At 35.9% G+C, this 15,159-nt stretch overlaps 1 protein-coding gene across 1 annotated transcript in view; it reads right to left on the minus strand.

The window, feature by feature from the left end:
• The window catches only part of LOC103262870 (ral GTPase-activating protein subunit alpha-1-like), a gene marked incomplete at its 3' end in the record, with an annotated part of 89,297 nt that overhangs the window by 48,994 nt on the left and 25,144 nt on the right, over positions 1-15,159 (minus strand). Inside the window, 2 exon segments of the mRNA XM_008060512.2 lie at positions 2,675-2,724; positions 3,550-3,660. Coding sequence (XP_008058703.1) covers positions 2,675-2,724; positions 3,550-3,660 — 161 coding nt within the window.

Genomic DNA, 15,159 nt, shown 5'->3' on the forward strand with positions numbered 1-15,159 from the left:
TAACATTACATAACAATGCTTTTTATTCCAGAATAAGGAAATCACTTCATTTCTGATTTCATAATTTTTTCTCATCACCAGACTTTTATTGTGGAGATTCCATTATAAGTAGAAAAACATCAGCCCAAAGGTTAAACGACTTTTTTCAAAAGATAAAAATCCTGTGCCTAACATCTTTTTTCTAATCAAATGTAGTGATTCATTAAAGACAACCATAATACTGTTTAAAGAATAACAAATGATTACTATATATTCATACACATAGGAAAATAGATTAAAAAAAAAATACAAGGAATACTCTGAAAGGGCTTCCACAAACTAATAAATCATCTTAGTTTCCTGAATGTAGGGTAAGCACAAACATTTGCAGGAATACTTTCCAGTGTCATTACCTTGCTTTCTTTGCTGATTTTTTTTTTTTTTTTGGAGTTGGAGTCTCACTCTGTTGCCCAGACTGGAGTGCAGTGGCCGCTCCCAGTCACCAGAGCCTCGAACTGCTGGGCTCCGGCGATCCTTCCGCCTCAACCTTCCAAGTAGCCAGAATTACAGGCATGCGCTACCACGCCCGGCTGATTTTTTGATTTATTGTAGAGATGAAGTCTCACTGCCCAGGCGGGTCTCGAACCCACGGGCTCAGGCAATCCACTCACCTCAGCCTCCCAAAGGCGCGGGATTACAGGTTGAGCCACCGAGCCCAGCTTGCTGATGTTTTTATTCTTTCTCAAAACATCTTTTGTTTTTTGAGTAGGAGTCTCACTCTGTTGCTCAAGCTGGAATGTAGTGACACACAGCCACCGCAGTCTCAACCTGCTGGGTTCAGGTGATTTCCACTTCAGCCTTCCAAGTAGCTAGAACTACAGGTGTGCACCACCATGTCTGGCTAATTTTTTGACTTACTGTAGAGATGAGGTCTTGCCAAGTTGCCCAGGCTGATCTCAAACCCCTGGGCTCAGGCAATCCTCTTGCCTCCATCTCCCAAAGTGCTGGGATTACAGGAGTGAGCTACCAGGCCCAGCAAAACATCTGCTTCAGTATTCCCTCGTAAACAGTGCAAATACTTGGGGAGGTAAATAGTATGATCAAATGCCTTAGAAATCATGACTAATGAAAATTAGTTGCAGAATGGATAACATGAATGTTACTGCTATCTGGGACTCTTCCATTTTTTTCCTAACCTGTGACTAAATCATCAGCAAAAAATGTGTAAATCAGATTGTTCAAATTCTTCTAAACTACATAAAAATGCTAAAAATACAAAAGAGTGAATTATCTTTAGTACCAGACAGAATAGCTCAATCTTTAGAAACTGATTTCCAGATTATTTTTTCTGCCTTTTAAATCATAAAGTCTACTCCTGGCTTTCTACAGTTCTCCAAATACTCAGTAAAGATCAGAATAATCCTATGACTGTTTACTTATTTATTTTGAAAAATATAATAAAGAGCAAGAAATTATTTTAAAAGGGAAGTAAAAAGGTCTTTATTTTCATGTGTACAAAAAGTTAAAAAATTTTAGCAGAGTATCAAATTTTGCTCATCCACCTATATGAATTGTTTCTTCCAAACTATTTTTAAAAATAAAGACATGCCCCATCCCAATTCAAACTAATGTAAAATAATAACTGTATGGACTTCGCAGCACCTTGGATGGGTTTAGAGTCTATCATACTCAGTGATCTTTCACAGAAACAAAGAACAGAGTACCACATGTTCTCACTCATAAGCAGACCCTGAACAATTACCATAATACCTTAAGAAAGGGATTGGCAGTAGTGGGATACAACAGGGGTGAGGAGAGCGGGGGACACACAACATTAATAAGTGTCCCTGATCTCAAACCAGACAAAGTGGGGACCAAAAGGAGGCCCAAACTTTACCTGTAAGATTATCACTTGTATACCTAATCCTGAATTGTACCCCACATCTTTAAATTAAAAATAAAAAATGAAAAACTAACAATTTTAAAAACATTTAAGACTATTTTGTATAAGTTACAATGAAAAGCAGTTAAACCAGAAATGAAAAACTCCTTAGGCACGTAACAGGTATCTAAATATACCCTCTCACATGAGAATGTTTTGGAGTTAAAACAAAAACAAAGGAATTCTCCATTTAAGTAAAGCTTCCATAAATTAAAATTTTCACCAGGTGCAGTGGCTTGTGCTTCTAATTCCAGGACTTTGGTGGGAGGATTGCTTAAAGCCAGGAGTTTGAGACAAACCTAAGCTACACAAGGATATCTTGTCTCTATAAAAAAAAAAAATCAAAAAATTTGCAAGATATAGTGGCACATGCCTGTAGTCCCAGCTACCTGGGAAGCTGAGGAGGAAAGATCACCTGAGCCCAGGAGGTCGAGGTTGGGGTGAGCTGTGATCATGCTACTGGCACCCCAGCCTGGATAACAGAGTAAGGCCCTGACTCAAAAAAATCCCCAAATTATAATTTTCATTTTTTGCAAACATTGACTATCACACCAATTTTATGGTGCTGTACCTAAAAATAATACAATATACCTCAAAATATACAGAATTCAGTCAGGCATATTTTTAGTTAAAAAAATAGATTTCATTCTTAAAAAGGCTGGCAGATTCCTAGTGTGTCATTATATGCTTCACAATATATTCCTCTGTATGTTCCAAGAATTATTTTTGAAAAAAAGATTGAGGGGCACTTACCTCAAAAATAAAAAGTATCGCATCCAATTCCTCCCTTTGAGACTTGTGACCTAAAACATTTGTACAGGAAAATATTTTAAACATAGAATTTTGTCCTCATTGTTAACAATCACTTAATAAGCTTAACATATTTCAAGCACATAAGTTGTTTTTCAGTGATTCTTTAATAAAATGTTCAAAGCATATTCTAGTCATGTAGACAATCTCACTCTACTCTTTTGAGTACTATAATTAAATTTAGGTTCTATATATTTATGCCTAAAAATAAATCATAACATATTGTAAAAAACTTTAAATGAGGCTGGGCACGGTGGCTCAAGCCTGTAATCCCAGCCCTTTGGGAGGCTGAGGTGAGAGGATTGCCTGAGCTCAGGGGTTCAAGGCCAGCCTGGGCAACTTGGTGAGACCTCATCTCTACAATAAATTAAAAAATTAGCCAGGCGTGGTAGTGTGCACTTGTAGTTCCCACTACTTAGAAGGCTGAGACCTGAACCCAGCAGGTCGAGGCAGTGGTGGCTGTGAGCGAGCCACTGTACTTCAGCCTAAGTGATAGAGTGAGACTCCATCTCAAAAAAAATGTCTGCTCAAACTTGAAACAGGCCTCCAGGGTAGAACAAAGAAGACAGGATCAAGGAAACATTTAAACTTGAAGAAGCAAATCTGCAAAGCCTTTGTAAAGTAATAAAGACAGTTATACTTACCTATTACTTGTCTTTCTGATACTTATTTCTAGACCTATAGTAATAGTGTAAGGGTGTATCAAAACTGACAAAAAGAAATAAAACAATACTAAAATTCTAATGTCCAAGAGCCTCTTATTTTATGAAAATTATCGGAAGCATTAACATAAGCCAGGATAGATGCTAACATCTTACCTTTTTGTTTAAGACTAGCTTCAATCATCACAAAATTCTCAAAGAACACATAGTAAATATGAGAAAAATGTTGATCAAAAAACTGTTTGAGATCGATAGATTCTGCATTCTCTGAAAAATAAAAAAAGTTTAATTATTATTATTTACATATGCTATATAATGTTTAGCAGTCACAATGCCAAGTTTCCTTCCAAGTCAAAGAACTGCTCCTAAAATTTATCCTACAAATATTTGAGATATGTACCGATCTATCTATACTCTTGTTCTCAAAACTTCAGTCTTGGAAGATTATAGTTTTAACATTAAGAGCTGGTCAAGAAAACAAAGTCTCGAAGAAATTTATTCAAAATCATTAGCCACTTACCAAAAAAAATTAAGATCTATTTTCAATTCACAGTAAATAGGTGTATAAAAATAAGTTTTGTAAATAGACATTTAAGGATTACAAAGCTCAAACACAGATAGTTCTGCTCTAAAAAGATTGTCAGCATAGTACAGGGCATGCAAAACTAAACATACAACTATATGCACAGCAGAAGTGCTAGTACCAAAAGTAAGGTTACAAAGTATGTGGCATATTAGAAACACAAGACTGCTTTCAAAGCTCAATGAGGCACAAAGGTGAGGAAAGAAGAAAAAGCCTGACAGAGGGTATAATATTTGAAAAGACTTGTAAGGATAGAAAGGACAATAGACATGAAGTGGCAGGGTTGAATGGGAAGGGTATTCAAGGCATAAACAAAACATGAAGCATAAGAGGATGCAGATAAATCATTTTGCCTAGAGCTTAAAGTGTTTTAATGAAAATGAAAAGTAGGCTTGAGATGCATTTGTGTGTTCGTAAGCACATGTATATGTATTTATGCACAGAAAATACCAAATTATTAGTAGCTGTTATCTCTAAGAAGCATGACCAGTTTTGTTGTATGGTTCATTTTCAGTGGAAGTGAGAACACTGAAGAAAAAGGAGAGGGAGAACTTGTACTTTATATTATACTCACTACTATTCCAATTTGTTTACAAAAAGCACACTATTAGTATTACAATGGAAAAAATTTTTTTTGTTGTTTTTTTTTTTTTTTTGAGTTGGAGTCTCACTCTGTCGCCCAGACTGGAGTGCAGTGGCTGCTCCTGGCCACCGCCAGCCTCGACCTGCTGGGCTCCGGTGATCCTTCTGCCTCAGTCTTCCAAGTAGCTGGAACTACAGGTGCATGCTACCACACCCGGCTAATTTTTTTGATTTATTGTAGAGATGAGGTCTCGCCAAGTTGCCCAGGTGGGTCTCGAACCCGCGGGCTCAGGCAATTCACTCACCTCGGCCTCCCAAAGTGCAGGATTATAGACTGAGCCACCAAGCCCGGCCAAAAAAAATTTTTAAAGAGACCAAAAAAAAAATGATCTTTAAACCTAAGAATGAATAAACTATTAATTATAAATAAACTCAAGTTAAAGGTAAGCAACAATTAATGACACAGAATGCTGTAAGACTCAATAAAAGACTTTAAAATAAAGCAAATTACTAGTAACACAGCACTTTAAACTCTTTCATGTATTATCTTATCCTATGAATATTAACAATAATTCTTTAGTGCTATCTCACCTATGGAATTTTCCTCTTTTACTCTGCCCTTCTAAAAGCAAAGGGATAGATGCCTTTCCCCTCTATTTCTTGGATTCTCTACATTTCTCTTATGGAAATAACAATGATTCAATGTTTTCTTGTTCTTTTTCCTAGTCTAGCTTCTTTAGAATACAAGCTGTAACTATCTCAGGAATCCGGAAACCTAGTTCAATGCTGAGCAAACAATATATACTCAAAATGTGACTTATTATTAATAAAAGGTTATTTTTACTTTGTTGTATTCAGTTCATGTGAAGCTTGGAAATTTTTCCCTTGGAAAAGACAGCCTATTGATAGGGAAAATAGCACTGCTTCATCTTGACTGGAATTAGATCATCTAGACTCCACTCCTGTCTGTAACAATTACTATCTGTGTGACTTTTCACAAAACTAGAAAAATAATAATGGCTAACACAAACTGAATGCTTCCTATACACAGACACTCTTTTAAGTACTTTACAGAAACAAATTCCTATAACCCTCATAGCAACAATATGAAGTTAGGCCACAGAGAGTCTGAATAACTTAACAAGTAAGAAGTAGAATCAGAGCCAGGCTTGGTGGCTCAGCCTGTAATCCCAGCGCTTTGGGAGGCTGAGGTGAGGGGATTGCCTGAGCCCGCGGGTTCAAGATCCGCCTTGACAACTTGGTGAGACCTCATCTCTACAATAAATCAAAAATTAGCCAGGCGTAGTAGCGCGCGCCTGTAGTTTAACTACTAGGAAAGCTAAGGTGGAAGGATTGCCAGAGCCCAGCAGGTCGAGGCTGCAGTGGCCGGCAGTGGCCACTGCACTCCAGTTTGGGTGACAGAGTGAGACTCCAGCTCAAAAAAAAAAAAAAAAAAAAGTAGAATCAGGAGTTAATAAACACCAAGCCCCCTAGACCTAGTGTCTATAACTTCTATGCTATACAGTTTATAAAGAACACTAGATATTCATCTATCATCTGCCCATAAGAATCAGTCATCAAATATTTAATATATTTTATGAAGTATAAAAATAACATATACAAGTGAAATGAATGGGCAAAGTGTTCTATTTCTCCAAGAGAGTATTTTAAAGAATTTGAAATTAAAATAAAATAGACTGCAAAAATTACCTCTAAATTTCCTGGAACTAATGTTTCAAACATGATGTTCCAGGAGAAAAAAGAAAATGAGAACAACAACAAAGCAAAACAAAAAGCAAACATGAATCAAGGCAAGATTTTGTGACAGATCAGTAGCCAAAACATTCTCTTAATTTCCTTCCCATTTGGCATGCTAACAAAGTCTGGAAAATACATACTTGCTAATGCTAATTAAAAAAATGCTAGATTAAAATTAAACCAATTTGATTTTTACTCTATAGTTGTTTGTAATGAACTTGTTAGAAAATAAAAACTCTTTTATAAAGTATTTCTGATCATCAAGTCACAAACTGACATGGTGGGGAAAGAAACACAGAAGAGATACTGTATAATAGAAGAGTTTCATTTATTTAAAAACAACTGGTCAGGTGTGGCAGCTCACACCTGTAATTCCAGCACTTTGGGAGGGGGAGATAAAAGAATCACTTGAACCTAGGAGTTCCAGACCTGCATAGGCAACAAGGTAAGACCCTGTCTCTACAAAAAGTAGAAAAATTAGCCCAGTGAGGTTGCACACACCTGTAGTCCCAGCTACTTGGGAGGCAGAGGTGGAGGCAGAAGGCTCCTGAGCTAAGGAGGTCGAGGTTGTGGTGAACCATGACTGTGCCACTGCACTCCGGCCTAGAGAACAGAATGAGACCCCCAACTCAAAAATATTTTTTTAACAACAACAAAAAAAAACCCCCAATTATCTGTCCAAAACAGTAACACAGAAGAAAATGAAAAAGGAAGAAAATCCAGAAACAGATTATGAAAAAAATCCAACCACTTTTAAACCTCAAAGCCAAGTCCTATCTTTTCCAAAAAAGATGACCCTTAGCTCACTCAGCTTCTCTTTTCATGAGTGCCTCTATTACTTTTTGTTTTGAGGTTTTTCTTTTGTTGGAGTCTCACTCTGTCACCCAGTCTGGAGTGCTGTGGCATGCTCATGGCCACCCCAGCATTGATTTGCTGGGCTCCAGCGATCCCTCCGGCTCAGCCTTCCAAGTAGCTGGAACTACAAGCTCACACTACCATGCCTGGCTAATTTTTTTTTTAGTTTTTATTGTAGAGACAAGGTCTTGCCAAGTTGCCCGTGCTGATCTCAAGCCCGTGGGCTCAGGCAATCCACTTGCCTCGGCCTCCCAAGTACTGGGATTATAGGATGAGTCACAGACCCTAAATATGTCATATGAGCTAGTTATTCTCCTACAGATACTGCAAGCTCTTTACGAAGAGCAAGCAAGCCTTGACTTTTTTTTTCTTTTGGAAACAAAGTAATTTCTCTGTCACCCATGATGAAGTGCAGTGGTGCAGTCATAGCTCACTGCAGCCTTGATCTCATGGATTCAAGGGATCCTTGTGACTCAGCCTCCCAAGTACCTTCAACAATGGGCGTATGCCACCACATGGGGATTTTTAAAATTTTTTTATTTTTTGTAGAAACGAAGGTCTCACTATGTCATTCAGACTCCTTACTTCTTTTATAACCCTTCAAAATGGTAATCTATAGGGAGTGCTTTGTATCATGCTGGGCTGATGGTCAGGGCTTTCCAAAAAAAAGTTTAAGGCTTCAAAAATTTTCCCTATTTGTGGAAACAGGTCTATTTGATTTGAAGTGTTTATGAACTAGTATTTCCTTAAAGAAACCAAATACTTATTTCACCACAAATTCAGATTAAAGTTTCTGAAATTTTAAAAAACTAACTCAGGCTTAGGAATGCTTTGTAGACCCTTGAGAACATTAATTTTAAGTAGCAGAATAATTCTAGACTGCATTTAATTTAAATAAATAAAATTTCTCAGATGTCTCTTTAGGATCTTTTTATGATATGCTTTAAAACCTCATCATAATACACTTACTATCTACTACATATTTTTAAGACTTGTAAGCACTATAATATATATGTAATTAAAAATTCCAAAGGCCAAGACTCCTGACTTTAGGGTTCATATACTGAATATTCCCCTAAAATAAATATCACATACCCAAGCTGGAGGACTGAAAATTCAACAAATTTTGTAGAATCAGCATTCTTTTTCATCACTTTTTTTTTCTAAATCACCATTTAGAACTGCTTTTCAAACAATGGCATCATACACTAACCTGTGCAGTATATTACAAGTAATGTGTTTCTACCAATAAAGTACCAAACACTGTAAATTACTGCCTTAAAAGAATCAGTAATAATGATAATGCACCCAACAATATGGTATACTGTTCCAACACAAACAATAACTAATAACAGAAATGATAGTTAAAAATAAATAATACAAGCAATTTAATATCAAGTTCAAAAAAAGAGAGGGGAGGAAGAGAAAGATAAGAGAGGAAAATAGGAAAGGAAGAAGTAGGATGGAGGAAGAGGAGACAAAGGTGGAGAAAGGATGGCAAGTGGGATGGAGAAAAGGAGGCAATGGAGTTGAAGGAGAAATATGGAGCAAGGGGGTATGAGGCAGGGCGTAAGTAAAGGGAAAGAAACACAGAAATGCAGTGCCAAAATAAGCAGTAAAAAGTCAAGTAAGTGGAAAGAGAAAAGTAGAAGGGGAAAAAAGATGAGAAGAAGGGAGTATAAAGAAGCAGAGAGTTAAACAACAACAGCAACAAAAAACTACATAAATATGCTGGATAAATTATAAGTAATACACAAATCAGGCTCTAAAAAAAGGAGGCTATCTGAGGATATCTGAGGAAGGGAGAAGAAATTGAATAAAGAGAAGGCAGGAAGAAAGGTCCAAGGGAAGGAACTGAGAAATAAGTTGGCAGACAAAACTAAAATTATTACTCAGAATGTAATACAGAAATCACGAGACGGAAAAGAGAATGATAAGCTAGCTGAAAAGTCCCAGGAACAAAGAAAAAAATATGAACAATATTCAAGAAAACAATGCCTGAGAATTATCTGAAATTGACAAAATATCTAAATCTTTAGACTGAAAAATTATATGGAGTCAAAATCAGGATGAGCACATCTACATATTGGCACATTATAACACCAAAAACTAAGTGGCAATATTAAAATTAACAGATGATACAAATCTCAGTTACCTATATAGGAATATCAAAACTAACAACAGACTCCTCATCAGCACAACAGAAGCAAAAAGACAATGTTATTTTAAAAGAACAGAGAAAATAACAGTCAATCTAAAATTCTATGCTCAGCTAATCTGTTCAAGGGAAAACATGAAGAAAAGGCATTTCCTAACACACAGAATTTACTATTCCAAAACTCTCACTGAAAGAACTACAAAAGATATATTTCTGACGGAAAAAATAAAAATACAGAAAAGCAGGAAGCAAGGAAAAAATTGAGCAAACTGGAAAATATATGGGTTAACCTAATTAGAGTACTGACTGCTAAAAAAAAAAACAACTAATGAAGGGTTACTAACTAAAAAGGAGAAAGTAAAATCATAGGCAATAAGATCAGATAAAACAAAAGTGCTGCAGAAAATACTTTTTAAAAATGTTATTTTTTTCTTTTTTTCCTCTCTTTTAATTTATTTTAAAGAAGTGGGGTACCATTCAGAGTTAGGTACACAAATGTCCATTATGCAGGTACCCTTGTTGCTGAGGTGTGTCCTCCTCTATTATAATGTTATTTTAAGAAGATGATAAGAATACTGATGAGTTCTAGACTTTATGATTAGTACACTACTCAAATCTTATAAGTAATCACTAAAAGAGTAACAGAGTGTATAACTTCTAACCATTAGAAGAAAAAGAATATAGAAAAGCTTACTGATCTCACAGTAAAACTACACAAAAAAGGTAACTACAGTGATGGAAGTAAATATAACACTACAAGTAATTATCAAACACACACAAAAAAGTTAATGAACCAACTGTCCAGTTAAGACAACTATAATCAGGGATTGGCAGCAGTGGGAAACTGCCAGGGGAGGAGGAGGGGGCAGGAATGGCAGTAGTGGGAAACTGCCAGGAAAGGAGCGGGGCACACCACATCAACAAGGGTACCTAACTGCATAATGAACATTTGTATACCTAACCCTGAATTGTACCCCACATCATTAAAATAAAAAAAAAAAAGACAGCTGTAATCACACTGGATTAAAAAATACACATCGCTGGGCACTGTGGCTCATACCTATAATCTCAGCACTTTGGGAGGTGGAGGTGAGAGGACTGCCTGAGTCCAGGGCTTCAAAGACCAGCCTGAACAACTTGGTGAGACCTCATCTCTACAATAAATCAAAAAATTAGCCAGTCATAGTGGCACGCACATGTGGTTCCAGCTATTTGGAAGGCCGAGGTGAAAGGATTGTCTGAGCCCAGCAGGTCGAGGTTGTGGTGGCCATGAATGTACCACTACACTACAACCTGGGCCACAGAGTGAGACTCTAACTCACAAAAAACCAACAACACACACACATACACATACACACACACACACACATAGAATTCAAGCTATAAGGTACTTACTAAAACACACACACAAATTTAAAATCCAGCATGATTAAATGGATGAAATTCAAAATATCATTTAGATTCAAGACAAAAATACCAATGTTGATTCATCAATAAGAGGCAAAGTAAGCATCAATACAAAAATTACAATAATTAAAGAGCATTAATATATTTTCATAAAAGGATCATTTTACCGAAAAGCTTTTGGACAAGAGAGTTCTATTTACCAAAAAGCTTTAATTCCAAATTTACTTGCACAGTTTCAAAATATAAAAAGCAAAACCCAAAAGAATTCTAAGGAGAAAAAAATATGGAAATCCCCAACAATACAGATGAGTTTTGTTCCAAGAGCACATTTGTAAGTCCAATTTGCTCTAAGTTCAACAAAGTAAGATTAGGTACCCAACTAACACAATCAGCTATGTAGTACTGTATGTATTTCACAGGCTACACTAACACCTGGCAGAGAGAAATAATACATTAAAAAATGCAGGTGTGTATTGTTAAACTTAATAACTCGAAGGTTCGTATGTAGGGGACTTACTGTATATGAAATAGCATGTCAGAGTTTAACACATTTCTCACATTGTCTCAGATCTAACAGACCATACTTTCTGATCAAAATGAAATAAAATTAAGATTATTAACTAAAGCAAATCCCTATTAAAAGGGTGAAGAGCCAGGCATGGTGGAATCCCAGCTCTTTGGGAGACCGAGGTGAGAGAATTGCCTGAGCCCACAGGTTTAAGACCAGCCTCAACAACTTGGCAAGACCTCATCTCTAAATCAAAAAATTAGCTGAGTGTGGCGGCAGATGCCTGTAGTTCCAGCTACTTGGAAGGCTGATGTGGAAGGATAGCCTGAGACCAGCAGGTCGAGGCTGCAGTGGCTGTGAGAATGCCACAGCACTGCAGCCCAGATGACAGAGTGAGACTCCGACTCAAAAAAGAGAAAAAAGGAACAGAGCTAAAAGTCCTAGGCATTCACACAGGCCAAGAAGGTTGCTTATTCTCACTTAAGTAGACTAGAAAAACTCACAATTCATCAAATATTGGGTGAAAGGAAGATATTGCCTTGGTAGTGAAAATTATTAGTTCTAGATTGAACATGACCTCAGAGCTACCTAACATATCATAAAAGTAAGATACAAAAGGATCAACCTGTTTCCAAATAATTGTACTCTTACAAAAAGCTCCAGAAGATTTATACATATACAAAGTATCCAGGATTCAACTTAAAACTCACAATGTGTGATATGTAATTAAAGACAACCAAACATGCAAAGAAGCAGGAAAACAAAGCCTATTATGAAGAGGATATTCAACAAATCAAATTCAAACCAGAACTGACACAGAATGAACAAAAAAAATGGCATAAAATAGTTATTATGGGGCAATCCCTTCAAGTCCCCTCCCACTCTGGGAGCTTTTCTGTCCTCTCAATAAACCTGCTTTCCCACCAAAAAAAGAGAAGATATTTATTATAACTATATCCCATATGACCAAAAGTTAGAGAGGATGAAAGATATTTTAAAAACGGAAGGCACAAATCAAACTTCCACAGATTTAAAACTACAATGTCACCAGGAAAGGTGGCCCATGCTGTAATCCCAGCACTTTGGGAGGTGGAGGCGAGAGGACTGCCTGAGCCCAGGGGTTCGAGATCAGCTTGGGCAACTCAGAGAAACCTCATCTCTACAATAAATACAAAAAAATTAGCCGAGCATGGTGGTGTGCACCTGTAGTTCCAGCTACTTGGAAGGCTGATGTGGAAGGATCACTGAGCCCAGCAGGTTAAGGCTGCAGTAGCCATAACATGCCACTGCACTCTAGCCTGGGTGACAAGAGTGAAACTTAGACTCAAAAAAAATCCAAACAAACAAACAAAAAACTACAGTATCTAAGATGAAAACCAGATAGAACTAAAATCAGATTGATGATGTAGAAGGAAAAATAAATGAACCCGAAAACACAGCAAAAGAAACTATCCCCCCTGAAAAAAGCCCACGAGAAAAAAGAACTACTCAAATTAAAAAGCATATAAATGAACTGTGAGATAACTTCAAGTTGCCTAATAAAAGAATAAATTGAAATCCTCAAGGAGGGGGAGGGATAGAAAAAAATATTTGGAGAAATAATGGCCAAAATTTTTCAAACATAAATGAAAATCATAAAAACCACACTAAAATTGCACTGAGCTCAACAAACTCCAAGAAAAAAAATGAAGAAAATTTCACCAAAAATATGATACATTATACTCAAATTCCTCAAAACCAATGAGAAAACAAAAATCTCAAAAATGGAGGGGGAAGGTGAGGAAGGAAGGAAGCATATAACAGAGTAATTAAGGAAACAATGACATCAGATTCCTCACCACAAACAACACAAATACCAAGACAGGGCAACAATATTTTTAAAGTATTGGGAAAAAAAATAACTGTCAAGCTGGAATCTGGAATCCTATATCTAGTAAAAATATTTTTCAAAAACAAAAGCAAAGCAAAGGACATTTTCAGACACACAAAATCTGAAAGAATTCATCTTCAGTAGATTCACATACTACCAGAAACTCCCTCAAGGCAGATGGAAGTGACAAAAATACAAATCTACACACAGGAATGAAGAGCACTGAATATGGTAAAAACAGGATAAATGTATTAGTTTTTTCATTATTATTTAAAACTCTTTCAAAGATAATTGTTTAAACAAAAATAATAATGAATTCTGAAGCTTATAACATATGTAGGCTGGATGCAGTGGCTCACACCTGCCCAGCAGGTTGAGGCTGCACTGAGCCATGATCCTGCCACTACACTCCAGCCTGGGTGACAGAGTGAGACTCTGACTCAAAAAACAAAAAACACATATGTAAAAGTAATATGCATGAAAGCAAAAGTATACAGGTCAGGAGCATAGATAAGTACACTATAATAAATTGTGTAACCACACTTGAAGGTAGACTATAATATGTTAAAGAGGTCTACTATAAATACTAAAGCAACTACTAAAAAAAAAGTACTGGTAATAAGCCAAAAAAGAAAATAATAATCACACACACACACCAAAAACATTTGATTAATCCAAATAAAGGCAGAAAAAGAGAAACAATGATCAAAAAAAAAAAGAAAAAAAAAAAAAAAACTCTAACCTAACTGTATTCACATAAATGAGCCACAATAAGATGGCAGAGACTGTGAGAATAGATTAAAAAAAGCAAAACTTAACTAGTATTGCCCACAAGAAATGCAAATAACACACTTAAAATACAGAGAGTTTTCTATATGTCAGTTATGCCTATGCCAATGTCAGCCAGTTTGTTTGGTTTATTTTTTTTAATCTAATTATAGACTCAAGACTATTTCTTTTCACTTTCATTCCATTATGTTTTCTGAAGTGAGGGGTGAGAAAGGGAACCACACTATTCTAAAAGTGGAATTACTGGCATCATTCTAGGAACTGCACTGATACACAGAATTTTTTTAATACCTAAACTTATGCTCACCTATGCCCACAGAAATTTGTTGCAAATATGAAAGTCTTCTTCATAAGAAAAAAAAAAACTTAAGAGTTTCTGATTTAAAACACTCATAACACATTTCATAAAAGAACTTAATGCAAAGTAAAAATAAATAATGATCATTTTTTCCTTCATCCTTTCACAAATATAAAGCCTAGTGCCCCACCACTAATGATAAGAAATAATTTCAACCAGAAATATTAACTCATTAAAAATAAACATTAAAATCCATTTTTATATAATAAACAACTATTAATGTAGATGACTAGCTCACTCCTTCACTTAACAGTGTAGCAAGTAGGCAACTCAATTTCTAATGAATGTTTGTACAGAATATTTTAATTCATCAAAATAAAAGCTAGGAACCCTTCTCCTGTATATATGTATGTGTATATATATGATGTTCATTTTTCTTTCAAATATATATGATATTCATTAGTCTTTCATTATGAAAAGCAAGATGAAGATCCAAATAACATAAGTCCTGATGGAATCCATACTAAAAACCTACCAGTGTTTCAAAGGAAGCAAAACAGTTTAAGATATGTGGATTACCTTCTCTTTATCAAACTGGTATTTCAAAAGAGTTGCAAAAAAGCTCAAGACATTATTACAATTACAACTGATAGGCACATAATATTTCTTAGAACTAAAAAACCAAAATAAGAAGCTCTAAAGAAGGCATTAGTAAATGATTATAATGTCTAGGTAAATAAATTTCATTCAAATCTATAAACATTAAGGGAAAATATAATAAAAATTTTTCTCCTGTCTTTTTGTTCAACATAGTATTGGAAGTCCTGGCTAGAGCAATCAGAGAAGAGAAGGCAATCAGGGGTATTCAAACAGGAAAAGAAGAAGTCAAGCTATCTCTCTTTGCAGATGACATGATCATGTACCTTGAAAACCCAAGAGAATCTGTCAAAAACCTCCT

This window comes from Carlito syrichta, unplaced genomic scaffold, assembly GCF_000164805.1.
Source record: "Carlito syrichta isolate Samal-C Ts95f unplaced genomic scaffold, Tarsius_syrichta-2.0.1 Scaffold304637, whole genome shotgun sequence".
In the NCBI taxonomy this organism is placed as follows: domain Eukaryota; kingdom Metazoa; phylum Chordata; class Mammalia; order Primates; family Tarsiidae; genus Carlito; species Carlito syrichta.